This window comes from Aspergillus pseudonomiae, assembly GCF_009193645.1.
Source record: "Aspergillus pseudonomiae strain CBS 119388 unplaced genomic scaffold BDV37scaffold_2, whole genome shotgun sequence".
Taxonomy (NCBI): Eukaryota; Fungi; Ascomycota; class Eurotiomycetes; order Eurotiales; family Aspergillaceae; genus Aspergillus; species Aspergillus pseudonomiae.
The window spans coordinates 429829-457804 of NW_022475994.1; the positions used below are offsets into that span (position 1 = coordinate 429829).

Consider the following 27976-nt stretch of genomic DNA (forward strand, 5'->3'; position numbering starts at 1 on the left):
GCATTCTCAAAAGATACCAAGAGTTTCTTCGGCCGGTTTCCACGGTTAACCGGTGTAGGATGGTAAAGCTACGGAGATATACACTTCGTCAAAGGCCCCTCTATCCTAGTATTCTTTTTTCTCTTCACTTTTCTGGTTTCGCTTGGGAATACATACGAGCTTCTCGGGTTTCATTTGATATCAATCCTTGGTTCACCAAATGACTCCAAGAAGAGAGAAGAACCGTTGAACGGGAGAGGCAATCCTCCTAAACTCAATATTCACACTATAGACACTAATCCCTATCAGTGTGGTCTCGGACCGACAGAATTGCCCGACAGTCATGCATCTACCGGGGCCTTATCCGGTGTTTATTTTGTATTCATCAATTGCTAATTGATTGAATCGTGGATGCCTACACAGCATGGCGTTCACAGGGGTGGGATCACACCATCTAGAATGGCATATATGTCTAGATATTTGTCTCGGGTTTAATTAAGCAGAGGAAGTTACTAAAGATTGTTTATCAAAATCTGTCTTCTTCATCCTTTCTGCAGAACAGAGGATCTACAGACTCCGTTTATAGCCGGAAAGATCCGCAAGAGGCCAACTAAGTACCATTGGCAATCAATCTATAATCAATCACACTATAACTACGTAGTAATGATATATAATGCTAATATGCCAGGCCCAAGATCGACTGCATTGCCCGGCTCCAACGATTATAGTAGGTCGTAGGTATTAGTAGTGACTTACTCTCATTCCTTCGGGATATTTTCTGTCATTGGCGGCGTTGTGAAGGATTTTCTGTGCCTGTTCCTTCTAATCTTAATTTTTTCCTTACTATTCCGGATTGATCGTCCCATTGTCGGCTCTGGTTCTATGATTTGTCATTGCTTTCCTGGACTTAGCCACAAATAGCGGTCAGCGAGAGGCTATAATAGCACGCAGTTAATTTATCTTCCGTGTCCGCTGACACATTTTCTCCGTAGATGAAACCGCAGTTCCTAGACATGGGGTACGTAGTCCGAACTGTGTCAATATGGAGGTTACCTACTAAGCGAGACTACTACTAATACTTAGTACTAGTATCGTTAAGAATTTTGGAACCCACTTAATAAGAACGGAAGGTAAAACCATTTACCTAGCCTGGTAAGTCCTGGCACATGACGTACCAGAAGTGGACCGGGAAGATGCAGGGGTACCAAAATGGGAATCCCACGTGGATGACACCTTGTCCTTCAACGTGAAACCCAATCGACATGATTGGGCCTTTCTCTATCTGGAGAGGCATCTCTGCCTAATTCATCACCGTCAGCCCTAATCGGTAGGTAGTACTGACTAGTTGGGGCGGGCGGGAAGTTTCCGCAGGCAAAGAAAGGAGAGCGAAAAATAATACTACTTAATTTATACTGAACCATTTTTAGTGTAGCAAACCATTGTTTGATGCCTTTCGCCGGTGGGCTGGACTATTCCCGGTTCCAGCATAGTTGCTGGAACCCGTCCATCGATCTTCAACGGTCTGGCAGATCATATACCGGATCCGGTAAGGTTCTACGACTCAATCGGAGACCGAATGTCTTTCTTGAGGGTTGAACTGGGAATTGTGTGGGCGCAGGAAGAAGAGCAGATGTGTTGCTTCCCGGACCCGAAGCATGGGACCATGGGACGCGCTGTGGACAAGAGGGGGTTAGTGACCAAATTGTCGGGACCATGGTTAGGGGTGAAACATGATTAGTGCTATTCCAATCAATGTACTCCGTATGTACTCCGTACATCGAGTCTCCCTTTTATATATATATATATATCTGTAAGGGTTGTGTTGAGTCTGGCTGACTACCGACCGTTGTTCGCGGGCGGTACGTGCGTGCATCGCTTGCGGCTTGCATGGCCCTGTACGACGTTGGACAAGGGGCGGGTACCCGTTAGGCTTTGCCTTGAACGCTGGCGCTGTCTTATCGCGCTATCGGAAGTGCAGGGTGGTTAATTAAAGATTCTCTAATCCCGGTCCATAGAAGACCCCAGCTTACTGGGAGCCCATGTAGAATACCCACTGGCCAGATGGGATCCCGAACTACGGAGTCGTTGGAGAAAGCCTAGCAGGATCGATAAAAGTGCCACCGCACGTGGAGACCAGTCGATCGTCTGATCCTGAAGAAAGAGGTCTCGGGTTGAGACACTCGGCCCAAACTCTGTCATTGATATATACCCATCGACAGGAGCCAGAGGGTATATCCGAAGATATTAAGATGTGGAATTGATGAGGCGGTGGAGTCGTGATGTTACCTACCTTGCAAATCCCGTCTAGCAATTTCTCCATCAGGGGCCAGAATCGCGTGCGATGTCGGCGTTACCTCGTGGAAAATGCCCAGTTTCCCAAATCAGAGTTCATGGAATTGTTTTTCCCAAGGGAAAGGCGCGTCGGTTGGTGTTCGCCGAGAAACGGCCCCAGCATTTAATTGCGATGGACCAATCACTGCCTCTGTGGGGAATAGAAGCGAAGCCGTAGGAGAGGCAGAGGACGGAGGAAACTGACTGATATGCCTCCGAGATGGGGTTTTGGATCAAGTGACACATACTTCGTAATAGTATCGGCCTGACCATCCGTTAACTTGGTCGATTAATCTATTTTCCTTTTTGACTTATGTCTAAGCGCAAGTCTAAACCCGCCCTCAGTGGTCGATCACTGGCGCCGATAGGGACGGCCACGCGCAGTCCTCGACACCAAGCCGACGAGGATGATGTATTCGATACGCTTTCCATGCGAGCGCGTTCCGGCCGAGCGGTTATCGAACATGAAGGTTCTTGATCCTGGCCGATCCTTACCGTGGACGTCACCAACCACACCATCTGCTCTGATTCGTGGTAGAGTGGTAAAAACAACGTGTCATATCCGTTTGCCTGACCTTCGTCGCCGAGGCGCTTCGATCGAGTATTTCCCGCCAGTGTTTCAGTGTTGGCGGTTGGTGCGCCGAGCCATGTGATAGAATCATAATATAGTTGAAAAAAAAAAAAAAACCGTATTCGCTCCCAACAGACTGGTTGGATGCCTTCCAACAACAAGGTTCTCAAGCTTGCATCGAAAGGTGTCCGCCATGGTCCGGTTTGTTATCTACGGAGATGTCTTGGCCTGGATGTGGGCTTTTTTTTTTTTTTGTTTTTTTTTTTCTCCTCTTCTTTTTAATTTGTTACAAGTTCGGTTCAAGTCAGTATTTTGGTTGATAATTGAATAGAATGGGGTGGGGACCAACCATGAGTGCAAGTGTGGAAGAACAATCCAGAACCTAGAAAATGGGTTGATTTTGTTTCTCTTTTTTTGCTTTTTAGTGTTTTTCATCCCTAACTTTTTTTTTCCCTGATTTTTTCCATGGTTGTCCGTTTTTCTTTTGTCATCTTCGTATTTGTCTGGTATTTTGTATTGTTTTTCACTAATGGTCGGGGTGAATCCCCTAATAGCAAAAAGTAATATAATAATACGAATTGTCTTGATCGAAAAAATGCGGATCCCCCAATTGTGGCTGGCGACGCCTAAGTCGGTGGGGGCCAAACGAACGCGAGAGAAAAGCGACCGACAATTATTTTCCTTTCCTTTCCAAAAGTCGTCTACGTACGGCGTAGAATTTGTCTCCATCACGCAGCCATGAGCGGGTACGTTGACTTCTTGGTAGGTTGAGAAATGGGTCTCCATTCCAGGGACGTTATGGATTGTGCCATAGTTAGAACGCTAGATATGGAGTGAGCCCATGCACCCGTTAATGCTAATTACCTCAGGGAAGGGTCCCTCCCCAACCTGAACCACCCATGACTGCTTATCGCCATGTGGTCCTGGGTCCTGATCTCAAGCACCCGTCTCCCTATCATGACGATCCTAAGCCCAGAACATGGCTCCACGTATGCCAGCCGGCGCCGTTTCCTCCTGGTCCGGTACCCGCCCTAAGTTAGACGCTTAGTTCCAAAGTACGAATCGGGTACATGCTAACCACCCTGGCCCCCAATTCAATAAGCAATAGCCGGCCAAAGAGAGACAGGGAAAAAACGGGCACCCTACATGGCGTCCATTAGCTCCTTGGGGCTGAAAAACAATTTACGCTTCCCCAATGCCGGGGCCAGGAGCTTACCTCCCCCGGTCCCTTACGACGGATCCAGCAGCTTGTTCTTGTTTCTCACCATGCGCTTCACCAAGGATCCGCCGTAACCTTGGGTCCATCGAAAATTCGTAGACATTTCCAATTGCCCGCCCAGCACGTATCATTCTATTCGGAGCATCCCAGGCACGGTAGGGTGGAGCTAGGCGGGAAGGTGCGGTTCCCGAATAGCCTGCGTTTTTAGTTCAGTCGAATCATTTCCATGGTTATCTTAGGATGTCGGAAATCGTTGTGCAGAACTATTCTGGATTGAGTATCCCGAGTTAGATCTTTGACCCCGTCGTGAACGCTTGATGACAGAGGAAGAAAACGGGGGGAAAGAATTAAGAGTTGACAGAGCAATTTCATCAACAATGAACCTTACTCCATTGGTGTGGACCTTTTTCCCTTTTTATTTTTATTTTTTTTTCCTGGCTCTGAACTTCTCCCCCTCCTCTTCCAAGGCCGCTGGTGCGTCCAAGAAGAGAACAAAAGTTCAGGGAGAAGGGGCAAAAAAAAGGAAACACAATGTCTGCGGCCAGTCAGTCAAACGGCAAGATCATCGACGTTGGCTCGCGTTTTAGGACAAAGTCTGACAGGCCTCACTTAGGCAAGTGGCAGTGTGAATCATGCTAACTAAAAGGTATTAGAAATTAATTCTAGGCAAATCAAAAAATAGAAAAGAAAAAAAAATAGGCGAATTGGATAATAAACGATCACCTTAAAGTAAAACCGGACTTACCATAAGCTGAGCTGTAGACTTAGTACTAAATCAGAACGAACTATCTTTGGTCCTCCCCCCAGACTAATCTGCTTATTCGCTTACCCTCGTCCGTTTTTCTCCATTTGTTGACCCTAGGACGTTTAAATAGTCGCCTTTGCTCTGATTTCTGGGGATGGCTTCATTGGTTTCCGTATAATTTGCATTATTTTTGTCAACAGGGTTCAGTTGTTGGACTTCGATATTACCGCCGTGGTTGTCGAAAGGATTCAGTCTGCGCTTGTATCTTCTATACTGTAGGTCCAGTGATCATCCCCCTCACCATTCCCTCCCTCACTTTCCCCTTCTCCCACTATATGATCAGCCTTATATGTATGTGGTCTCAAGACTTTTACTGTTGACTCCCCCTCGAGCATTGTACTTTGTCTAAATTCAATACCATTCCCATTCTCTGTCTTGCTAAATCAGTGTACTATACCACTCAAATGTCCTCCATAACACTGGAAACACATCACTTGCCTAACTTTTCTTATCATAATCGCAGACACCTGGCTGGCTCTCCACTGCGGACTCTGAGTTTCTCTTCAGAATCATCCGCTTCTTCTTTCGGACTTCGTCCGTCGACTTGGATTGAGCCTTTACCGCTGCGGAATACTAATCCGCCGAGTACCTCGGGCTCGTATTGGGGTCTACAGAGTCCAGCTGCACTCCCCGACTTCGGGATTTCTCAAGGACAAGATCCAGCAACCAGACCTAGTAGCAGCTCAAGTTCCTCACCATCATTTGAATCCACCCCGGTCGTTTTTGGTACTCCGCTTGGTTGTGAATCAGACTGTTTAAGGCCAGAGTACGATAATCAACCGCGCTCTGGTCTATCCAAGCAGATCCAAGAGGAGTGCCCGATAGAAAACTCACTGTATGTTGGCCTCGATCTGCACCGAGTGCACCTATTAATAAGAAGTTTTATGACAAAGGTCACCGTGCTTTGAGGTCCCTATCCAAGCACAGCTGAAGGCCGACTTGATGGCAATTATGGCAGATAATAACACACACAGTACGATACCCCAAACGATACACCTGCCCAGGTCCATGACATTCAGAACTAACTCCATCTAGGTTATGGCTGGCAAAGCCGGCCATCACATCCTCTTCATCCTTCCTCGATGGCTATGGACCAACAACCGTTTCCCCAACCACAGACTCTCCCACCATCGACTGGATACCACGTCGGATATCATACTCCGCAGACCACAACGCAAGGCTTTTATCAGCCGGGAATTCCGGCACCTCAATATCTTTGCTCGCCACATCCAGGTCTGCTTCAAAGCCGACAGCATCCCCGAAGGTAGGCCATCTCCATACAACCACTATTCGTGAGGCCAAAGTTCCTAACTTTTAGCATTGTATAGTTCTTCCATTCCATATGCCTTCCCTAGCAGCCACATTGCAGGCAGCCCACCAACAATAGCGGAACAGTCGTTCACTTCATCGTAAGGTGGCCAGGGTATCTAAAAAGAAATCACGACACTGACTAGCTTCTAGGCCTCCCTCATACTTAGTTAACCATCAAGAGTATTATTATTCTCAGGCTCCTTCGCTATCGTCAGTCACCCAATACTCATCATTATGACTTGTACACTGACATTTGAAGTTCAAGGTCAAATCCAAGCTCTTTAGCAGTGAGCCCTCAGTCACAACATATAATGACACCAGGAACAGTATACTCGTCTCCCGATACAGCACCGGCAGGCTCAGACGCAGATCAGCAAGTCCGCGTCATTAGCTTCCGACCGAAACCGCAGTGCTGGGACCACGGATGCAACGGCCGTGAATTTTCAACTTTTAGCAACCTACTCCGTCATCAAAGGGAGAAGTCAGGCGTGGTTGCCAAGGCAGAATGCCCCAGCTGTGGTGCCGTATTTACGCGAACAACTGCTCGAAACATTCATGTCTCTCAAGGGAAATGTAAAGGTGGAGGGAGGGAAACATCAAGCGAGTGATGACTGCGCCCGTGAGGGAGTGAATTCTCCATCGAATCCCAACGACCTACTTCTACAACAATACTGTTCAACTCGGAGCACCACGTTGCCTTTTCCAAAGTCACTTTCAAATGACTGCAGCGAAACAAGCTCGTCCCCCCCGATACCCTCACGGGAGCGGAGTTCGGCGGAATGGGGGCCCTGGAACATTTCAACAGCGACCGAATCCTCGATTCCTTTCAGAGTAAGGATTTAGCGAGTCTACAAAAGACATATAGACAACTCTGCATTCATATCTACATACATGGTGGAGTAAGGGGGCACTAAATTGACTGATATAGTGATATATATTGTACATATTTTCTTCTTTGGCTAAGCATACACTATACACTTCCAAAGTATAGGCGCGAACCATCTACGCGCTCAAAGATCTCGTCTGATATTTCAATTCTGATAAGTGCATGACCTAAGCACTAATGCTGATAGTCAAGTTCTATCCATGCGTACTACATTTTCTCCGGAAGGAAGAGAAAGGGCTGTATTCGCAGGCCAGGGAACCACATCCTCGCCAGATGCTGACATCATGCCTCAGGCGCGTAACCACCACGTGGCCCTTCGCATGCTTACATCACGCATCACCTGACCGGATCATGTCATCCAGTACAACAAGGCGATGGGATGCCAGGGAACACCAAGTGACTCACTGTATGCTCTCCACCATGCCGTTGGCGTCCTTTTAAGTGTCAACTGCCCATGTTTGTATGACTTTCCAGGACCTTCTCTTTGGAAGGACTTGTCTAGCTTCCGGCCAATTGCGCCCACAATTACATCTCTAACGTCGATATTCTGGTACCCCCAAAATGACTCAATTATCAATAGCATTCTACAACCTATGTAAAGTATCCCAAGCGTGCTGGCACTTACACTGTTTATTACCCCCTCGCATACCTCGGCCTGGCCTGGTACCTATCTGAGTCACTTTCTATTCAACCGCTTGCTTCATCACGCTGTTCCAATAAACAACTACAGCTTGCTTTTGACATACACTGTCTTAAGGAGCCCGAAGCATGGCGTCTATCTTTACTTACGATCCCGACCCTCCAAGGGTCTCTTCTCCGTGGTCTACCTCCGGATCCTCCACCCCACAGGTAGCTGGGACAGGGGCCCGCACAGTGACTCGGAATCATTCCGCTACCAATCTGGATCGCCCAGACTCCAATGTCTTATCTGACTACGGTATCACGAAGCTAGAGCCGGAGCCGCAAGAAGGGCCAACTGAGTACAAGCTGCATCTTCTTCTTCGAGCAAGGAGACTCTATACAGCTATGTCCACCGGTCATCTCGTTGGCGGTTCATATCACTCCCGCTTGCCTTTGTCTACCTCGGTTCCAATGTCTTCTAGTTCTGAAACAGCCTCGAAGCAGTTTCAAGTTCGCTCTACCCAGAGCCGTCAACAGCGATTGCAACAACTGACCACTCAACTTCTGTGGCGTTTACAGCAGTCTTCGCCGTTCCATTCCTCTACTGTTGCCAATCTTGTGCTCCCCGTTCTCCCAGAGACAGCATTGGAACCTGGAATCCTCCAGAAACCGGCTCGCTTACTCCCTGGTCTTGAGGAGAGTCAGGGTGCTCTGTACGAGATCGGGGTTGCTGACGATGGCACTTTTGTTGGACTCACTCATGACGAGCTGGACGAAAGCCTGTTGAATTTACAGGTGATGGCAGGTAGCCTTGGTTGCAAGGTCGAAATTCTTCGCCAGGTAATCGTTGGGAACTGCGAATGGACCGAGGACGCATGTGCACCAAATGCTGAAGTTGCCAAGGTTCATGCAGAAGATCTTTGGGTTGCTGAGGCTCTTGTGAGTCCGGACTGGGACTATTACCGAATTGAATCGCCAAAGAATGGTTTCTACGAGGGCAAGTCACCGTCACTAGCGGCCAGACAAGGAGGGCTGGAGGGCGATCACTCAAAAACGGAGCAAATACGCATTTCCATCACTGGCCCAACTACAGCTGGAAAATCGTCGCTTCTGGGCACACTGACCTCATCTGTCCTCGACAATGGAAGAGGTACCAGCAGACTTGGTCTTCTCAAGCATCGGCACGAAATTTCTTCCGGGATCACGAGCTCAGTTGCCCATGAGCTGATAGGGTACGCCGCCAATGAACTGTCCGAGGACACCCTCGATGTAGTCAATTATTCATCGGGCAATGTTGCAGCGTGGGACGATGTACATGCAGCCTCAGCACAGGGACGTCTAGCATTCGTCTCTGACCTCCCGGGGTCAGTTCGTTATCTGAAGTCTACGCTTCGGGGCCTGATCAGCTGGGCTCCGCACTATGTATTGCTGTGTATTCCGGCAAATTGTGACGATGACGCCACAAAGGAGCCTCAACCTGACACCGGGGAGCAAACTAACGATGTCAGCTTGGCATTGTCGCACCTCGACCTCTGCAATAAGTTAGAGATCCCCACAATCGTGGTGATCACTAAGATGGACCTTGCATCTCGTGCTAGCCTGAAACAAAATCTTACGAAAGTTCTGTCAGCATTGAAGCTTTCCGGCAAAAAGCCCGCCATGCTTCCTGTGCAATCTGGCAATTCTGAGGCATCACTAGACCTGCACCACGTCGGAACCAAGGAGAATGTGGAAATCAAGAAGCTGATTGCTACAACAGAAAATTGGTCTTCCACCGTTCCAATAGTCCTTACAAGTGCTGTCGATGGCTCGGGAATAGGGAGGTTACATGCTTTGCTGGGAAATCTCCCAATCCCTGCAAGACCATCACTACGGACCATTTTTCCGTCGAAGGCACTGCCACCACCGGCACTTCCTACAAACATTTTCGATGTAGATGAGGTATTCGCCATTCCTCCATCGAAAGTCTACTCAATGTCCGCAGAACAGTCCTCAAAGGAGAACCACGGTGTGGTTCTCTGTGGCTTGGTCCGCTACGGATCAATTTCAATAGGTGACGAGCTGGTCATCGGACCCCTTCTAGATAATGCCCTACCGGAACATGGAGGTAGGGTTCGTTCAGAGAGACGCTCAGACACCCAGCCTGAGTCTGAGCCCTTTCGGAGTAGACCATCATCGGGAGACTTTTCTACCTCGTTTGTCCAAGGATCCTTTCCGGGAAAGATACCCTACCCAACTCAAGCGCACTGGCAGCGTGTTCGAGTAGTCAGTGTTCGGAACCTGCGACTACCCGTTCGGAAATTAGTCGAAGACCAAGTAGGCACAGTAGGCGTGGAGCCCCTCCCCAGTTCCCAAGACGAGCCGCCTCCTCGGCTTGGTAGGGTTCGGAAAGGAATCATCCTGGCCAGCTTTCCAGCACCGCCTGCCAACTCCATTCCCAAGTCCCTATTATTCCACACGGGCTTTGTCGCGAGCTTTGATTCAAGTCAATTCGCTTCCTCACTATCCCCACCACTGCTACTGGGAGGGAACGCGATCGTATACATTGCCAACATTCGGTCCACGGTAAAAGTGACTTGTATGGCACTTGCGGATGACGAAGTCGTCTCTTCACCTCCTTCGCCAACAGAACCTGAGTTCTTCAGCTTCGATAGCGATGTTAATGACCGCGATAAAGGTAGCCAATCCGAACTAAACCATATGATCAGGTCTTCGACCAATTCGGATGTTGGGGATGTCAAGATTACATGTTGTTTCGTGACGTCGGTTGAATGGGTTGAAGTTGGGTCTCGCATACTTCTCATGCCAGGAGCATCGACTGCATTGGTTTCTGCACATGGCTCAGGCTCGCCTTCCGGACTTGAGGGCTTTGTTGGCCGGGTTTGTGACGTGGTTTCCACCGCTGATTCCAGTAAATAGGATAAGTCACTGTTAGCTATCAAAGTTGTCTGATGTAGGAAAGATCATGAAGTTATATACCTAGGGATTTTCTTTTTGTTCAATATACGCATGGATATCTGTTTCCCTGAACGCTTTGGACATAGTGTGCTCCGTATAGTTGTCGCTGATACAGCGTAGAGATCATAGAACTAAGCAGCTGGCACGTGCGGTGTGGGGAAGGTGACTGATCGGCCTAAGGCGGCGAACGTGCCGCTGTTAGTGTGACTTTAAATGACCTCAGGCTCACGAATACCACAAACTTGACCAACAAAGGAGTCGGCACTCACTCCAAGTTCCGCAACTCAATAGCCTTGCTCAGCTCACGACGAGGTTGTGTAATATTCATGGAACCCGGGTGCTCCTAGCCAAAACTATTTTGAAACAATTCGGGGTACTTCTGAATGTCCGACACTTGACCGATTTTGATTGGATAGGCATCATTCTGTGGCACGATCCATTTGGTGGTTCCGCCGCCGCATCCTCCAGCTATTCATTACTATTACCTACTACTACGTTTACCCCGGATTTGACCCGCCAGATTCCGCCGCAACCTCAACAATCAAACAATCAGGAGTTATTGCGACACAGGGAGCACGGTCTTCGTACTGACTCTGCTACACCCCACTTGGCTAGCTTATATTGGCCTTGTGATGTCCTATAGCTATCTCGAGTGCCTGTGCGCAGCTAGTACGCAATGACCTCGTCTGTCAATAATATGGCAGAGGCCAGCAGCGCGTACGCGGGTTTTAGAATTAGCACCGATTCAACTCAGCACTCAGACGACGACGATGAGTTTCTTTCAAGCGCGAGTACGACTTCCGAGGCGGGACAAGAGCATTTCGTGGAGTACAAGCAACCTGCGTTAGACTCCATGAATGACCAACAGGGGACCCTGTGTAACTCCTCAGCAGTACCATCTACGAAAAACTTGCAGGCTCAGGAAGTTGAAGCATCTGAGGTGAAACCGGTAGAAAATAGGTTTGTATGCGATGACAAAACTATGGGTGGTACCAGACGGCCACTGCATTTGCTTGATCTCCCCATGGATATATTGCAGGTAATCATTAAAGAAGTAAGCACGGGTCGACTCCCCTTTGGATAGCCCAAGCAATCTGTTGCTAATTATAGTAATTTTCTTTGGCGATATAGGTGACGCATACCAACGACCTGACCTCGCTAGCTCTGACATGTTTCAGTCTGCATGCTTTGGCCATTCCTCAAATGTATTCTCGGTTTGATATCGTATGGCCAGAGCCAATGTCACCGTCTGTTCATCCCACAGGTGTCGATGCTCTTTCATACGGACTGGCAACGTTAGTAATGGGCGAAGATGTTTTCCACGAGCTTCCCCCACCCCACCGTCCCATTGCGCCCTGTCATCACTGTGGCTGTAGCGCCCAGCATGTTCAACAAGGCTCCCGACTCGATACAGACGGCATACGGAGGATACGTCGAGGGAATCACTATGCACAATATACACGCAAATTTTCTGTGGGAAATGGACCACCGGAGTGTGTCCAAGAGTACTCTGTGACGAAAGAAACGGGCAAAATGCTGGGGACTTTGGTAGCATTGGCTATCGCTCGCATGGTAAACCTAGAGTCTTTCATTTGGGATATGCCGACTGGGGTTTTGCGGGACGTTTGGATAGCGCTATCATCTCTAGCAGATCGACCGGGCCATGAATGCCGTCTAGAGCGTGTTTGGGTTCGTTGGCACGATAACTCCATGATACGTATGGTTCGGACTCCATCAGACATGACACTCCCGGGTATGCCGTCTCCTTTTATCTCGACATCCGCGAGGTCAACGCGTCTACAAAATTACGCCCATGTAGAGTATCCTACCCTGTCAATCTTACCCCCGCTGAAGAGTTTAAGCGTTCTCGATATAGATGAGTCGTCATATCTCGAGGAAATGGCTGTGCTCATTGAGCGCTCGCGAGAACGCCTAAAAGAACTGCGCATCGGGATTGCCTCGAGAGTATACCAGTACAATTGGCTGAAAGCATTAGGAGGCTGGTCTCCTGTGCAACAAGACACGTCCAACCCTGTGGTTTCCGGCTGGCCTAAAGTCGGTGGTGTACTCGGCGTCCTCCTGGGTAATCCGCACACTCAATTTCCCTTTGAACTAGCAGCCGATCAGCCTTCCTCGAAAGAGGCGCAACCGGATCAGCATGATGGTCACCAAGGATCTAACAGGTCGGCTCCGCCAACTGGGGATATTGCTAGCAACGGCTCTTCTACTGGAAATTTGACTACACAACTCTCGGATACGGTACCTCTAGAGCACTCTCCTAAAACCACTGGCACTCCTAGGATCAATTGTGCAACATCTCCCCAAGCGACCGAGGAGCCACATCCCACCCAACCATCGAAACTTGGAGATCTACCAGAACCATCAAACAAGGGTTTGGGCGTCAACAGGCCTGTTGCATCCGCCTCAACGATAAGCCCTAAGTCTGACAGGTTGAAGTTGGAGGTCTTTGAACTAGAGCGCGTCTGTTTGTCCATCCCGGTCATGATGCATGCTTTGGACTGGACCCGAATTACAACACTCACAATCCTTCGCTGTGATGGCCACGAAAAGCTCTGGAGAGCGCTCCGGCGCCAGTTCTCTCCGTCCGCTGCACTGCGCGGTAGTCCAACACCAGAAAATAAAGAGATAAATAACTCCTGGTCGGAGTACTCTCTAAAGCTCAAGCATATCCACACAGATGCTGTGTCCCCATACCTGCTACTCTTCATCAAGGATGCCATTGCGCCTAATACACTGGAGACCTTGTTTTTGCATGAGGCTCCGATGTACGACTCTATTGTTCATGTTGACGCAATCTATCGAAATGTGATCCGTAACCATCGGACGAGCTTGAAACATCTCTTAGTTGATAGCACAGAGCGGTCACCTGGTGGACTTGAGATCAGCACAAACCGCTGGCGTAAATGGATGTTCAGCAGGGAAATGATCTCCTTCATTACTAGCGGCCGTATGCCACGTCTGCGTGAACTATCGATGACGATGCATTCCAAGGATTGGGTAAATCTGTCTCTATCAATACTCTGTGGCTAAACCCGTGCTAACTGTCTTTAGCATTACTTTCTCCAGAGGCTCCCCAATATGCCCCAGCTACGTGCTCTGCATATTCCTCACATAACTAACCCTATTCACCGAGACCCGAAGGAACTCGCTTTACAGATCCTTGATATTGTTACAATTCGCCCCGAAGTTGGAATAAGCTATATTGGAATGATCAATAAGTGCTACGAAATCCTCGAGGGTAAGCGTGGTGAGAAAGACGACTTCGATGATGCGGACGACAGCCACAGCGAGGGCTTTGTCCCAGGTAGTGATGACTGGGCACCGTCTGACACAGACGACGATGATTCGGATGACGGCGGCGCCGGGAGTGCCATGGAGTCGAACTCGGAACTATCGTCAGACGACCACAGTTCATCAGATGGATACGATTCTGACCTCGAGAGCAGCAAATCGCGCGTGGCTTTTCGGCTACGGGAAATTCTATTTTATGATGATAAGATCTCCATTTTCAAGGCACGACACGGAGTTCTATGACCTGCAAACTTGCTCATTGCCACTGGCATGGTGTTGGGTGATTGGATTATATTACTGTTTTTGTTTTTGTTCCACTTGTTCAGTATAATTTTTTTTTTTTCTTGCGACCTTTGAGATACCATTTGATCGGATTGTGGCAGAATACAGTTCATATTCCTGTTTTTCTATTTGAGGCTGGCGCGATGTTACATGTTTCGGGTCATAGCATTGCATGAGAATGACCGCTGCTACACCTTATACTTCTTTGAAGTGTATGCTTGATAGGCACATCAATAGAAGCTTTCCAATTCTGGGATAATTTGTCTAAGGGCTACATTAGGTTATTAACTCAACTTCTATGCATCATATGACTAAGCTATGCAAGTGATGTCTGCACACTGAAACGTGAGGGTGGATGACTAAGCACGAACCACCTCTGCAATCACCGCCGCAAGACAGCAATCGCAAGGCTTGAAGATACATCTGGTCCCGCCCCAGCCTGCCAGTGTTCAGATAATAACTCTGTATTAATACTTACATTAATACAAGCACTCTTTCTTTGTTCTTATTTTTCGGTGTTTTGCGCATACACATCACCATGAAGCTCGTCCGGTATGTTGCCCCAAGCTGTTGAAGAGCTGTTTCCACAAACAATTCGCGACCATAAGCTAGCCAACTGATACTGACATGGTTTGCTTTCAGGTTTTTGATGAAGTGCGCCAATGAGACGGTGACGATTGAGTTGAAGAATGGTCAGCCTCCCTCTCCCGCAGTTCTGGCAATCCCACTGATTGCACTCGTACACGTTCTGTCAGATGTCTTTTCTTTTTTGTTGCTTCTAACACTTAGCTCCAGGCACAATCCTCCATGGCACAATCACATCGGTCTCCCCGCAGATGAACACCTCGCTGCGCACCGTCAAGATGACCCCCAAGGGCCGCGACCCTATCTCGCTCGACACCATTAACATTCGAGGCTCGACGATCCGCTACTACATTCTTCCGGACAGTCTGCCACTGGATACTCTCCTTGTCGACGACCAGCCGAAGCCTAAGAACAAGGCACGCAAGGAGGCTGACCGCGGCGCTCGCGGCGGCCGTGGTGGCCCTCGCGGCAGAGGCCGTGGACGCGGCCGGGGACGTGGACGTGGATTCTAAATGGGAACATAGACAATGACTAGGAGTTTTTCTCTTCTTCCGATTTGATTCGTTTTGGGTGATATCTGCGATGGTTTCATTTTTGCACCTCGAGGGTTCAGCTTCTATTATTCCTTTGTGCGATGGGGCGGGAAAAAAGAGAGTTCTAATTCACCTTTTTTTTTTCTTTTCAATAATCTTGTCGGATTCGGGTCGTATACATCAGCGGCTGAGGGAACACTTGAACTCAGCGAGACTATCGAACGTTATATGCGGTTGTTTTTGGCACGGTTGACGGACGGCCATACCTCGGGTCTCGTGCAAGCTCAAGGCATGATAGGCTCTTGTCGCGGGGAGAGTGGGTTTTATCACGCATGAACGAGGAAGCGAGATCATCGGACATTGCGAGCTGATATGCGTTGCTGGGAGGATCCATGGATCAACATCTTAAGAAGTCGGTGGCATGGCCTGCCATAGGACACTTGAAAACGATATCTCGCAGAAATTTGATAAACCTTGGGAAAAGAATACGTGATGGATAACAACGTCCATCGGCCTGTAAAACATCACTCAATCAGTCATCTCGGTCATTAGTCTATTGCTCTATTTTTGATGTCTATATATCCGTACTCTATCATCATCAGATCACGACGTTTCCTTCCATATCCGAACAATAACCAACTTCTCCCACCCAGCCTGCTGACCACTGTTCCCAACTGTCTCTGCCTGCCATCCATCCCCCCAAGCCCTGATCCTCTCTTTGACCTCCTGCGGCCGATTCTGCGCACAGAACAGCACATATGCCACCCCACGGCCAGGAGTCAACAGCCCCGGAATCTCCTCCAACAACCGATCCGTCGTCTCCATCCCATCTCTTCCCCCAGCATACGTCAGCGACAAGAAGTACGAGTCGCGCTCAAACTTCGCAGACCGCGACATCCCCGCCTCGTCGACATCCTGTTCCGTGACGGCGGGTAACCGGGGCAGCTCCTCACTGGGCACATACGGCGGATTGAATAGAAGTACATCCACACTACCTGGGCGAAGGGCGCTCCCTAGATCGGCCATGACCGAGGACAGATATACCGTCTTCTGACCGTTGGGCTCTTCCGATTCATTATCGGTCTGTCGTTCTTTGATTGCTTTATTGGCTGTTTCACGGGTCGCGATGCAGGCATTCCGATTCACGTCTATCCCTAGAGGGAGGATATCGCGCCGTCCGAAGATCACTTGCGAATTGGCTGCTACGAAGCCTAGCACGACGCCCGAGCCGGTTCCAAGCTCAACGACGAGGGGCGAGGCGGTGGATTGGTCTGGGGACGAGGGGGTCGTGTTGAAGCGCTGCGTGAGCCATGCTGATTCGGACGGCGAGGCAAGGGTGTCGAGGAAGAGGTAGGAATCCTCGGAGGGTTCGTAGATGGTGTCGAAGGAGACGTGGGATGTGCACGGAGTGGGGAGCATTTTCTTAATCGCCTGACGGATTTCCTTGGTATATTACCACACCACTGGGCAGTGACCACTCCAAGCACCCAATTATGAATATAAACCCGCCGTCAATAGAATACCAACGTACACTGTTCAACTCTTCGTAGCAATATGATAGTATACCATCAATAAATGCACGATAGTTTAACGTCTCGATCAGATAACCCGATAAAAAACCTAATCCCAGACCTCCAATTGGCCAATCGCTCTCCGCCTCCACCGAACCGCGGCAATACAGTACCATCATCATCGACCATATCGCAACAACTCTCTCCAACACAACCCACCCAACAGAAACCACCCAATTAGACATAACCTCCAAGATGCGCGCCCTATCCCGCCTGCTGATGGCCACGCCCTCGACCATGGGCTCCAAGTCCAGCCTCAGCGAAGCCCTCGCCCTCCTTCCTCCCCTCCAACTCTACCGCCGCATCCTCCGCGTCCACCGCAAGAAACTCGACCCCGAGATGCGCATCCTCGGCGACTCCTACCTGAAGAGCGAGTTCAGGGCTCACCGTAGTGTGGAGAATCCGTTGCATATTGTACGTTTTCTTCTTTTTATATACAAATATGCCATATACCTTGTTGGGGGGGGGGTTAAATGAGGTTATATGTACGGTTCGGAGAACAAAGCTAATGTATGTAGATCGGGTTCTTGACGGAGTGGCAGTTATACGCGCAGAAGTTGGAGGGCGATACCTGGATTGGGGAGAAATTGGATAAGAATAAGTTGGATAAGATGAGTGGTATGCTTTTTCTCTGTCTTCTCTTTTGCTTTCTCTATCGATGTATGTCGGGTGCTAACGAGGGTAATGTGCAGACCAGCAAATCGGCCAATTATACGAACTCATGAACGCTATCAAGAACGAGGGTGGGGAGAGCGAGGGCGAGGGCGAGGGCCAGCAATGAGTGTGTTTCCACGATAACTCTGACGATGGAATAACCCAGTTTTTGATATCCCTTCATATGATGGGTGGTACGACGCTTATAGCGATGTGAACTATTATTAAGACCTTCCGGTGTCTTGGGATAGAAAGGGCGCCATGCTAGATATTGTATGGTCCGGGTAAGGACATGCTAGACATGGACTCGGTTAACGAATGGGGTGTGTATGATAGAATGTACTATATTATATTATATCATTTGCAGTGCTTTGGATGTACATACATACATACATATACTAGATATCATCTATGTAAGGGTGACTATTGCCACAGTAATACTAGAGCAGTGGTAGTACACATGCATACATGATGCATAGACATCAAGAACAAGAACATGTTAGCTCTACCTACTACTACTACTAGTACTAGTAAGTATCTCAAGTACATGCATCCGGCTATTGTAAAACCCCCACCAATCAACACCACATCCGCCTCACGCCCTTCGCAAAACAACCGCCAAAACCAATGACTAATCGCCCCGATAAGAGCAAGTTAAACTTTTATATACCCCGGAAAAAGCAATCTACAATATAAATCCTTCAATCCTTCCCAGTAAACCCAAATTCCCCAACTTATAATCCCAAACAAAAACCAAAACCACAAAAGAAAAGAAGAGAGAAAATGCCCTCCATCCTCGAAGACCCCACAACCACCCTCCCCGCCCCTCAACCCGCCCAACAAGCCTCCCAAACCCTAACCCCCCGACCAGCCCACCTGAAAGATGGCTCCCCCGTAACGCTGTACCCGGTGGCCAACGGCCCGCAAAGCATCCCCGCGGACCTGGTTGCGCTGCTGCACCGCGAGTTCAGCGCCGAGATCGAGGCCGGCTGCACGTACCCGATGGAGGAGCCGATGACGCTCGAGCGCTTCGCCGAGTACTGGTTCGGGACGTTTGCCGTTGTGGCTGTCCTTGGGGGAGAGGAAGAGGGGGGCCTTCGCGAGGGCCGTGATTGGGAGAGGGAGTGTTTGGGGACGTTTTATATTAAGCCGAATTATCCTGGTTTGTTTTCTCTTTTCTTTCTCTTTTCTTTTCTTTCCTTTTTTTTTTTTTTTTTTTTTTTTGGGGGAGAGTGAGTGAGTGCTGATGAGGTTTCATGGACAGGCCGGTGTTCGCACGTCTGCAATGCAGGGTTCCTGACGACGGTTGCCGCGCGCGGCCGTGGCGTGGGCATCGTCATGGGCGAGACATATCTGCAGTTTGCGCCCAAGTTGGTAAGTTTTCTTGTTGTTGTTTCTGTGGTGTGTATGTGTGTCCTTGTATGTCGGTGTTGACTGCGTTAGGGCTACAAATACTCCGTCTTCAACCTGGTCTTTGAGAACAATGTTGCGTCGGTCAAGATCTGGGAGCGACTGGGTTTCAAGATCATTGGGCGTGTGCCCGGGGCAGCGCGGCTGGCGAATAGTGAGGAGTTGGTGGATGCGTTGATTATTGGGAGGGATTTGGTTTAAATGAGTAGGAGGGAAGGGTGGCTTGGGGTGGGATTGTATATAGAGAAATAGATGAAATAGATTCGTGGATTTATACCTGTGATAATAAATTATGAGTACCTTTAGCTAGGCTAGGTTGATATAGGGTTAATGGTGAGTACAGGGAGGATTGCATTTCTATCCATGAGAAGATAACATGGGTTCTAAATGGACATGCAGCATTTATTGGAAGAGTTAGTTCAAGGCTCTGCTGGCTATATCAAATGCAATTAACTGGTAAATGATGAAAAAACAGCAAATAGGAAGGAAAAAAATAAAAAGATCATAAAGCCAATGCCATGCACCATACAAGAACGCTAATCACAATCACAATGCGAGTGGGGAATCAAGAAAACCAGTCTGACCCGCAACGATATGGTATATGGCGACACCACAAAGCACCCGAACCGCAATGCACATAATACAGGGGCAATAAATATGCTAGTATAAGGTGAAATAGTACATAAAAACAGAATCCAAACATGATGAGGGTGGAGACAGACTCCAGCCAGTTACCGCCACGGTGGGCGTTCACTCAGCTTACTACGAGTGCCCGCACTGCTATCTCGCCCGCTTTTGTTTCGCGGCAAAGGAAGCAAGCTGATGCGACGACTGCCCCCATGGCCCAAGGCAGTCCCCGGGCGCTCAGCCTTGGTGGGACTGAGCAGGTTACGGGTATAATCGTGTGAGATACTGCGGCTGAACGACATCCCGGCAAAACTTTGCCGGTTTCGGGGAGTGTTGATGATGCCTTCCGCCCCTGGCGGACGCCGAAGCTTGCTGTAGGGTGGAGGGTCAAGGAGGGAGCGGTTGGGCGTGGGAGAACCAGTGCGGTTAGGGCTGCGTGATGCAAGGCGGCTGGAAACGCGGCTGGAGACACGGCTGGGGGACCGTGCTGTTGACGGAGCGGGAGATACAGCAAGATCTCGGCGGGACATCATTGACAAGGGACGGGGAGTGCGACTTGGAGCCGAGGACTTGCGGAATTGCGCGCCGGCCTTGTAGACATGACCGACTTCCAGATCATTGGTGTTGACACTCGAGTTCCATCGTGGGCGATTGTCTTTGACAGGTGGGGGCAGACGTGGCACCTTCTTTGCAGCTGGAGTAGGCGTAAAGAGACCACTTGGCTTAGGAGATGGGGCCGTCAGCGTTGGCTTCGGGATCGCCGATTTCTTGCTAGTCAGGGTTGCCGTGGGCTGGGGTATCCCTGAGTATCGCCGAACCTTGGCCACGGTACTGCGGGCGACTGAGCTCACAGAACTGCCCCGTCTGCTCGAGCTTCCCAAAGAAGCACCCGAGCCTTTGTTAGCAGGGGTCATGACCACCGATGAAGGTGGGGAGCTGCCGGGAGTATCGATAAGGCTAGTGGCCGGGCTGTCCATGGTGACAATCGTTGATATAGAGTCGCGCAAGTGCTGGCCCGGCGCCACGTTGTATTCTGTAAGCGATGAATCCATCACCTCCACGCTCCTTTTCAGCGCATCCATCCTCGACGCCATGTCTGACAGGAGATTCACCGTCTCGCCATTCACCGTCAGTTGATCCTTTACTCCCTTCTCGATGAGAGATATTACTCGTTCGATGGCAGGGACGTAATGCTGCTTCTTGGCCTCGTAACTTTCAACGCGCTTCGCTAGTCCCGCCGGGTTATGCACATGAGCACCTGTTTCCAGGGCTTCTTGCAACTTGGAAATGCTTCGTTCAACCGATAGAAACATTTTCCTCGCTTGCATGCCAGCATTGCGGAAAACAAGAACCCACCGGTCCTCACTGAACTCCTTCCGCAGAGCTTCCGCATCTGCCTCCAAGGTCCGATAGCTCTTCTCTAGCCCTTTTCGCCGCTCCTCCATCTCCGCACAGGCGCTGGGGAAGATCCTTTCTGCTCTACCCTGAAACATGGACAACCGCATGGGCAAGAAGGCAAGGGATGCCCGCAAGGGTTGTATTCGGGCAAATACAGCGATGAGGTCCGCATGCTCCGAGTCATCCTGTGGGGTTTGAATGAGCGGGGTATCGAGGGTCGGTGGCGCATCGAATAAGATACTGTGCCGGTTACTGTTGGAAAAGTGTCCGTTATTCGGTGTTTCCTCGACGATCGTCTCCAGCTCGCTAATATCGAGCCCAGAGCTATTCGACTCCTGCTCAGCGGCCCATGCATTTGCCATATTGATGTGTCGCTTCTCTTCGATCTCGAAGAGTAACCGGCTCAGACTCTCAACTTCAGCACTGACGTCCCCCAAAATGGTATTCCAGAGCTCCTCCCATTCCATAGCCAATTCCACTTGTTCCTTCACATTTCTTAGTCGGTTCTTGATATCCGCCCAGCTCTGTAATATACTGTCCATCTGGATCACAATGGTCTTCAAACTGTCTGCACTAACGTCGCCAATGTCGACTCGGAGCTGTACATCTTCAATGGCTTTCACGTAAATGTTCATCAGACCTTCGAACCGTGTAATTGCCTTGTCGATCCCGTCTAATCCTTCTCGTCCGCCTGCTGCTGCCCACTCCACTTCGTCCTCCGCATCTAGACCACTTAACACATCGGAGGCCTTTTTGATCCATATCTGAATTTGTGCTGCGGACCCAGTGAGGGATTTGACGGCCAATGGCGCGTTGGGTATTGCGGCAATGCTGGCTTCAAGGGACGACGGTTGGGGCAGTGGGATGGAGGTAAGCTGGGTGAGCTGGTGACTGAAGGATGCGCGAGAGAAGGAGTATATTGATTCGGGGCGCTGCAAACCCCGGGGGTTAAAATAGGATTGTATGTTCGAATTAGCCGACGGTGGGCGCGGCGAGTCTTTTGGAGGAGGCGGTGGAGCTTGCTCAGCTTCGTTGTCACTAGTACTTTGGAGAAACTTCTCGAAATCTGTTTGGTCATGTTCGCCATGCGTGTTAGGGGGAGCACCCGATTCGATGTCTAGTGGCGCTGGCAGAGACGCAACCGCAGCCATGGCCACTGGAGCTTCTTCCGGCTCTTCCACTTCTTCCACTTCTTGGGTTAGGCTGACGTCTACTGCTTGATTGACTAATGTTTCTTCGACGGGTTCTTGGGTTGCGACCGACGTGGAGCTTTCCTCGGCAGGTTCTACCGGTTCCAACTCCACTGGGGAAGGCAATTCTGTGTCCGGGTCGTGAACCTCCAGGTAGGTCGACTCAATCTGTTGCGGTTGTTTACCTTTGCCACCAAAGTGTACAGCATTCCACGACCGCCCTCTCTTTTCAATCTTGATCGAAAGGTCTTTGTTGCGGCTGTCTAATTCCTTGATGTGCTCCTCGGGGATTCGACCAACGGCGCCTGGGTTGCGGGTAGGAATCGCGGTCTTGTGACTCCCATCCAACAGCTTGACGCGCGCAGCTAGACCAGGAGACAAGCGGCGAAGGATGGAGGGTCGAATGAGTGATTTGTCCGACCCAGCCTGCTCGTAAATATCGTCGAGATCGTCGTCGTGAAGGCTACTCCCAAGACTGCGAAGACTGCGCAGGGATGATTTGGACTTGATTCGTCGCGGCGATGGATTCTCTGGAGGAGAGACGGCGACGGCGGGAGGTGGAGGCGGAGGGGGAGAAGATAGCAACTGCGATAATGACGATTTCGTGGGCGTCTTCGGACCGGAATCCGGGTGGGTGGGCGCAGTGGTGACAGTTGACGTGGTGAACATGGTACGTATTGACGGGGCGACCGCCCTGGTCTGTTTGTGTTGTTGCAGTAGTGGGAAAGGCTAGAGAAAGATAGCGTGGAATGTGGTTGGGGCAAATCAACGCTCTTTGGGCGCGTCTTTGGGTTCTTGGGGGGGGAAATTGTTGGTATGCAAGACGGTCCCCCCTTTCTAATATGACCACCCTGGTCGCTTTTTGTTGGTTGTCTGCAAGTATAAATAAAGAACAAGAACAAAAAACAAAATATATCAGACTAGTAAGCCAGCCACTAGTTAGTATTTATGTGCAGTCAGACAGGTTGCAAGAGTAGTCCAGGGCGTGAGTTCTCTCGAGAATAACAATTGGGGGCGATACAGATGATCGGCTACATGATAAGTAGTTGTTGTTCGTTGGTTGTGGTGGTAATTTTTTTGGTTTTCTTGGTTTGGGCAGCGGGTAATCTGGCGGCGGAGGGAACCTTAAAAGACCGCAGTCGAATTGGGAAAATTAATAAAACCAAAAGGATATGAAATCAAAATGACACTTTCCTCTTCTCCCTTGATTTCCGAAAGCCGTTGATCGTCCTTCAGGAGAACACCGCTAGTAGTGTATATTTCCCCTTCCAGGTAAGGTCGTCTCATCTCTAGTTCAATTTTGAGTCGTCTGTTGGGTAAGAAAAATAAGGAAATTATGGTTTTTGCTTTCTCTCTTTTACTTTTCGGCTTTTTTTTTTTATGTTTTTCTTTCTATTCCCTTTTCTCTATGTTATGAAATTCTCCATTTCACCGGTTTCTTCACATGTATAATCAAAACAAACCTTAAAAAAAAAAAAAAAACACCACCCATGGTCAGGTATGTAATCCATGGTATGTTTGGTACCGTCCATACCTGAATATCTGTTATGTACAACACATCCCGCGGTACCTGGACTCCGAAATCATCCTTTTAGGCATATCCTCAAAATCCATAGTCTTGAAAGAAATTAAATAGAAAGAATACACAAAAACATGATGCTGATGACGATCATGGTTATGATGAATGGGAAAAAGAAAAGAGACAAATTGATCATCGCCTCAGCCAAAAGAAGCATATGATAAAGATGGAACCACCAGAGAAGAGAAAATCAATCGAATAAAAGAAAACTCCCACATAGCAAGCAAGTCTCCAGCAAGTAAGGGGTATCAAAGTGGACAGCAAACAAACGTAATAGTGAGCCCAGAAGACTACGTGGTCCCAGCCATCAGGCACCAAACTCTCCTTCATACCGATCGCGTCCTTCACGCAGGGTCGACCGCCCCGTCATGGGGAGGCACTGCATCAGCACTCCCTGGGTCAGGCCCCCGCCAATCTCGCATCAGCTCTTCGCGAACTGCCTTGCACCAAGTAAGGATGGCTATGTCAAACTTCCTCCAAGCCTCATCGCTATTCCCGTAGACGACCCCCATCACATCCATTTCTAACTTGGTTTCCCACCGGATTTCCGCAGCTTTGGTCCAGTACCGAATATTATCCGCCCGCCGGTATGGTTTAGCAACATCCTCATGGAAGGCTTTGATTTCGCAGAAGGGTCTCTTGGATTTCTTTACGGCCTGGTTATGGATTTGAACCAGGCCGCGCCCGTCTCGGAACCACTCGAGCATCGGAGTTGGTAGGGTTTGACCTTCGGGGGCTGTCCATGTTGGTAATGCATCCGTCTCCAGCAAACTACGCAGGAAGGCTTCCTCGCGTGCCCTCTCTTTACCACTCCAGTCTCCACGTGCCCACGCCCATCCTTGTCGCTCCTGGGCTTCCGCCTCCTCCATATGAATTTCTTGCGCCAGCATGCTGCGCACGTTGGCCATCCAACCCATGATGGCCGATCGCTCGTCGTCCCGGAGTCCACCGGTGAAATTACGAGAGGCCCATCGTTTCAGGACTTCCAGCACGTCAAACAATTCCTGTCGGATTTCCCGCTCACTTTTGATCGACGCCAGTCGCTCCGGCCGTTCATGGGCGGTATAGTAAATCCTGGCAGCCCGAATCGCAAGAGTCACAACATCCAAGATACGCATGCCTTGAATCTCGTGCCAACCCAATGGGATGGCTCCTGCTGACATCTTACGCGCCGGATCGCCCATGTCAGGAATTTCGTCTACGCTGATACGTGGAGGCTTCATGTTTCGCGGCGGCTCCTTCTGGGATCCAATCGTCTCCATGCTCTTTTCGGCCTCATGTAACGCATCCCGGAGATCCTTTCGCAGGGCTACGAGATCTGGCGGCGGCGGGAGGTGGAACGTTTTCACACTATAGGTGCTCACTGTCGGAGGCAGCATCACCTCGTGCTCATCGAACTCCTCGTCGGCGGGTTCCGAGCTCTCGTCCGTCGGGCTCGCGGTCAGATCCTCGATGAAGCGAGCATTTGGGGTGAGGAGTAGTCTCGGTATGTCTTCCGGCTTTTGCTTCTTTTTCCACTCCCGAGCTTGGCCGCCTTTCCCTTCCAACAAGCCTGTGCGGGCAAAGTAATACTGCAGATGCGCTATACTGCCCAAGCTCATCACACTCTCGCGGTGTCTGGCCGAGTCAGCAAACTCGACCCCCTGGGGTCGGATGTATCCTCGTCTTCTCGACGAGACAGTGGACACGGAGGACCTGGCATCGGCAGATGTGGCGGACGATACTGAACGGGACGAGAGGGTCGACACGGTTGAGACGGTGCGGTCTGACGGGGACGGACACGAGGATATAGCAGGCGTCGGTATGATGGATGGCGAGGGTGACGAGGCACGGACTGGAGGGGCAGCGGACTCGGACTCGATAGACTCATCCATAATCGCGTGGATCTAATGCGCTGACTCTTTCCGGAGGGAGGGTTCTGTGCAGCCCTGACGAAGAATTTATAGATCTGGGAATAATGCAAGGAGGGACACCGATCCGATAGTAGATAATGTGATATATCTCAATCCCAAGCAGGAAAGGACAGGTGGTCGTCAGGTCGACAACGGTCAGACGTTTATTAAAAATAGGGACTCGTCCTCGGTTGAATTTGTGACGGTGATCGATCGGCAAAGAGAACAATTCTTTGGAAGTTCGAAAGGGGGGCACTTTTTCCCACTAAAAGGGGAAGCGGGTCGATAGCGTCGTTAACACGTCTTCCTGGAATTAATTACCTCCTCGGTAGTGATGGTATTAATAGATCAATCTCGCGTCACGCCGGTGCTTCCGTTTATCCAGAGAAGCCCCTGACCCTTCTGCATATTCCTGTCGAATTGTGCTGGAGCTCTGCGAACCTACTCATCTGAGCGATCCATGGGTCTGACGAGGACCCCTCGAAGGTTTCCCATGTTATCGGTGCTTTCCTTTGCCATCTTTTTTTGTTTATCTCTTGGCGCTAGACCGGTTGGGGCTTAGGGCGGGTCCCGTACCTGAACGCCCCGGATTTCGACCAACCTTTTCATGAGCGCGGATCACCTTTTCCCAGCTTCTTCGACGCTTCGGTGTTTCAAGATGAAATTAAATGGCTTCCCAAGTGCAAGGTTTGACCGTCTAGGCAAATATATTCAAGAGGAGTTCTATATTTTATTTACAGCCGATCCATGTGAAAATAAAAATGTGCTTTGCAACCATCATTGCGCCTGCGCCGTGCACAATGAAATCCATAATCAAACAAACTTGCTTCAACACAGCCAGTCCTGCCAGGTGTTTCACTGGTAGAAAGAGACGAAACAAACAAAAAAAATGAAAGAAAAGAAGAAAAGAAATAAATAAAAAACAAGGAGAAAGCTTTTGTCACACAGTCCATAACGTGAACAATGACACTCAAATCACTTCATCTCTCTCCCACCCCGTTGCTTTCAAATTCACAATGCCCTTGCCAGGATGAGCTTTGCTTGGGTCCTTGTATTTGACCGAGTACGGGTTGGGATCTGCGCCTTGGTTCAAGTTTCCTAGTGTGTGGTTCACCTCTCGGTGCTTGGCCTCATCGGCGCGGACATACATCAACAGGTCCTTCATAGTCCGTTGGCCCTCAGGCATCTTCCAATAATGAACGGCAATCTCAGGGGCTTCCAAGCTCGTCCACTTGGGGAGTTTCCCATTGTCGATATCTTGAATCGCTCGAGTGTAGGTGATCACTGCCTCTTCTTCAAGGTAACCAACGAATCGGTGGCAGATGCGCGGCGACATGAGATAGGAAAGGAAAAAGCCGTTGAAGAAGACGCCTTGTGCGCCAAGAACCATGAGTCGCATAAACCAGCCTGGCTCGGCGAGTTTCAAGAAGGTGAGCAAGTGCATGCGCTCATTGTATGCCTCCTCGAGCAGAGTTTCGATCCATCCATTGTCCCTCTTCATCCGTCTCAAACTTCTCAGATGTCTTAACATGCCTCCAACCATTCCTGGCACACCAGCAACGCTCTCCAGGAAGACAAATCGTGTAAGCCATTTCTGCTCGGTCATCTGGAACTTGGCCTCATGTTCTTTGCCCGGGGGAGGATGTCGGTATCCAGTCACAGTGTCCATCCCCCATCGGAGCAATCGAACGGTGCTGAGTGCGACCCAGTCTGCCCAGTCCTTCGTTTCCCGGTGAGCGACTGTGACGTGGCGCATCTGTTCTTCAGTATAACTAGTACTGTCAGCACCCACTATTCATACTGACCAGACTGTTTTAGGCGAGAGTGCTTACACAGGGTGGACCCAAGCCGTCTCTACCTCCTTGATGTGAGGCGCAGTTGGTGGAGGGAAGAATTCCTTCGTTTGTGTCTGCAGCGTCGACGAGATGAAACGCTTGGTGTTCTGGTGGTTGATTTTGCTGGCGAGCAACGGACCGCTGCATCGTAACCCAGCTGTGGCAAGAGGGCCTGTGCATCCTCGAACCGTGAGGTGCAGGTATGTCTTCGGAAATGAAGCTGCCCTAAGGGGCACTGTGGTTGTTATCGAATTCATCCGAGTATAAGTTATTGAATAATTGATCAATGATCTTAAGGTTAAGTAGTAGTAGTAGAAAGAGTCTTGTTTTGATCACAAAGGCTTGCTGTTTACTGGATGCTGGTACACCACGCCTCTACTGTCTATCTATATATACTAGTGCTGGATAGGAGCTTATGGCAGAAATC

At 49.7% G+C, this 27976-nt stretch overlaps 10 protein-coding genes across 10 annotated transcripts; 6 read left to right on the forward strand and 4 right to left on the reverse strand.

Annotated features, from left to right (window-relative positions):
• Window positions 1-4923: 4923 nt before the first annotated feature.
• On the forward strand, window positions 4924-6919 carry BDV37DRAFT_79365 (uncharacterized protein). Its single transcript, XM_032091228.1, has 6 exons — window positions 4924-5740; window positions 5799-5878; window positions 5941-6169; window positions 6234-6314; window positions 6367-6426; window positions 6482-6919. The coding sequence occupies exons 1-6, from the start codon at window positions 5310-5312 to the stop codon at window positions 6822-6824; spliced, it is 1224 nt and encodes a 407-aa protein (XP_031946883.1). The 5' UTR covers window positions 4924-5309; the 3' UTR covers window positions 6825-6919.
• An 866-nt stretch (window positions 6920-7785) lies between these two features.
• On the forward strand, window positions 7786-11028 carry BDV37DRAFT_79418 (uncharacterized protein). The gene has a single exon (XM_032091232.1). The coding sequence runs from the start codon at window positions 7871-7873 to the stop codon at window positions 10640-10642; it is 2772 nt and encodes a 923-aa protein (XP_031946884.1). The 5' UTR covers window positions 7786-7870; the 3' UTR covers window positions 10643-11028.
• Window positions 11029-11357: 329 nt separating this feature from the next.
• On the forward strand, window positions 11358-14236 carry BDV37DRAFT_277906 (uncharacterized protein; the record flags this gene model as incomplete). The annotated part of the gene is made up of 3 exons (XM_032085901.1): window positions 11358-11735; window positions 11813-13699; window positions 13754-14236. The coding sequence occupies 3 exons, from the start codon at window positions 11358-11360 to the stop codon at window positions 14234-14236; spliced, it is 2748 nt and encodes a 915-aa protein (XP_031946885.1).
• A 577-nt stretch (window positions 14237-14813) lies between these two features.
• On the forward strand, window positions 14814-15372 carry BDV37DRAFT_277907 (mRNA splicing protein SMD1; the record flags this gene model as incomplete). The annotated part of the gene is made up of 3 exons (XM_032085902.1): window positions 14814-14827; window positions 14918-14967; window positions 15071-15372. 3 exons carry the CDS (start codon window positions 14814-14816, stop codon window positions 15370-15372), a joined length of 366 nt encoding a protein of 121 aa, XP_031946886.1.
• A 219-nt stretch (window positions 15373-15591) lies between these two features.
• On the reverse strand, window positions 15592-16986 carry BDV37DRAFT_79406 (S-adenosylmethionine-dependent methyltransferase). The gene has a single exon (XM_032091230.1). The coding sequence runs from the start codon at window positions 16810-16812 to the stop codon at window positions 15997-15999; it is 816 nt and encodes a 271-aa protein (XP_031946887.1). The 5' UTR covers window positions 16813-16986; the 3' UTR covers window positions 15592-15996.
• BDV37DRAFT_79439 (succinate dehydrogenase assembly factor 3) lies at window positions 16987-17828 on the forward strand. The gene is made up of 3 exons (XM_032091233.1): window positions 16987-17378; window positions 17483-17582; window positions 17657-17828. Exons 1-3 carry the CDS (start codon window positions 17160-17162, stop codon window positions 17743-17745), a joined length of 408 nt encoding a protein of 135 aa, XP_031946888.1. The 5' UTR covers window positions 16987-17159; the 3' UTR covers window positions 17746-17828.
• Window positions 17829-18401: 573 nt separating this feature from the next.
• Window positions 18402-19229, forward strand: BDV37DRAFT_277910 (GNAT family N-acetyltransferase; the record flags this gene model as incomplete). The annotated part of the gene is made up of 3 exons (XM_032085903.1): window positions 18402-18780; window positions 18883-18992; window positions 19062-19229. 3 exons carry the CDS (start codon window positions 18402-18404, stop codon window positions 19227-19229), a joined length of 657 nt encoding a protein of 218 aa, XP_031946889.1.
• Window positions 19230-19328: 99 nt separating this feature from the next.
• Window positions 19329-23561, reverse strand: BDV37DRAFT_236288 (KAR9 family protein). Its single transcript, XM_032080594.1, has one exon. It carries the CDS (start codon window positions 22910-22912, stop codon window positions 19760-19762), a length of 3153 nt encoding a protein of 1050 aa, XP_031946890.1. The 5' UTR covers window positions 22913-23561; the 3' UTR covers window positions 19329-19759.
• A 412-nt stretch (window positions 23562-23973) lies between these two features.
• On the reverse strand, window positions 23974-26008 carry BDV37DRAFT_79461 (uncharacterized protein). Its single transcript, XM_032091235.1, has one exon. It carries the CDS (start codon window positions 25694-25696, stop codon window positions 24167-24169), a length of 1530 nt encoding a protein of 509 aa, XP_031946891.1. The 5' UTR covers window positions 25697-26008; the 3' UTR covers window positions 23974-24166.
• Window positions 26009-26631: 623 nt separating this feature from the next.
• BDV37DRAFT_79459 (alternative oxidase) lies at window positions 26632-27920 on the reverse strand. Its single transcript, XM_032091234.1, has 2 exons — window positions 27547-27920; window positions 26632-27486 (listed from the first exon to the last, which is right to left on the reverse strand). Exons 1-2 carry the CDS (start codon window positions 27804-27806, stop codon window positions 26685-26687), a joined length of 1062 nt encoding a protein of 353 aa, XP_031946892.1. The 5' UTR covers window positions 27807-27920; the 3' UTR covers window positions 26632-26684.
• Window positions 27921-27976: the final 56 nt, after the last annotated feature.

Excerpts from the sequence above, each read along its gene's own strand:
- BDV37DRAFT_79365 (XM_032091228.1), top strand. The coding sequence starts at position 5,310 with ATGTCCTCCATAACACTGGAAACACATCACTTGCCTAACTTTTCTTAT. Across the intron at positions 5,879-5,940 it reads GGCAGATAATAACACACACA|GTTATGGCTGGCAAAGCCGG; the intron begins GTACGATACCCC and ends AACTCCATCTAG. Across the intron at positions 6,427-6,481 it reads TCTCAGGCTCCTTCGCTATC|GTCAAATCCAAGCTCTTTAG; the intron begins GTCAGTCACCCA and ends TTGAAGTTCAAG.
- BDV37DRAFT_79418 (XM_032091232.1), top strand. The coding sequence starts at position 7,871 with ATGGCGTCTATCTTTACTTACGATCCCGACCCTCCAAGGGTCTCTTCT.
- BDV37DRAFT_79406 (XM_032091230.1), bottom strand. The coding sequence starts at position 16,812 with ATGCTCCCCACTCCGTGCACATCCCACGTCTCCTTCGACACCATCTAC.
- BDV37DRAFT_79439 (XM_032091233.1), top strand. The coding sequence starts at position 17,160 with ATGCGCGCCCTATCCCGCCTGCTGATGGCCACGCCCTCGACCATGGGC. Across the intron at positions 17,379-17,482 it reads TGGAGAATCCGTTGCATATT|ATCGGGTTCTTGACGGAGTG; the intron begins GTACGTTTTCTT and ends TAATGTATGTAG. Across the intron at positions 17,583-17,656 it reads TAAGTTGGATAAGATGAGTG|ACCAGCAAATCGGCCAATTA; the intron begins GTATGCTTTTTC and ends GGTAATGTGCAG.
- BDV37DRAFT_236288 (XM_032080594.1), bottom strand. The coding sequence starts at position 22,912 with ATGTTCACCACGTCAACTGTCACCACTGCGCCCACCCACCCGGATTCC.
- BDV37DRAFT_79461 (XM_032091235.1), bottom strand. The coding sequence starts at position 25,696 with ATGGATGAGTCTATCGAGTCCGAGTCCGCTGCCCCTCCAGTCCGTGCC.
- BDV37DRAFT_79459 (XM_032091234.1), bottom strand. The coding sequence starts at position 27,806 with ATGAATTCGATAACAACCACAGTGCCCCTTAGGGCAGCTTCATTTCCG. Across the intron at positions 27,487-27,546 it reads ACGGCTTGGGTCCACCCTGT|TTATACTGAAGAACAGATGC; the intron begins GTAAGCACTCTC and ends TGACAGTACTAG.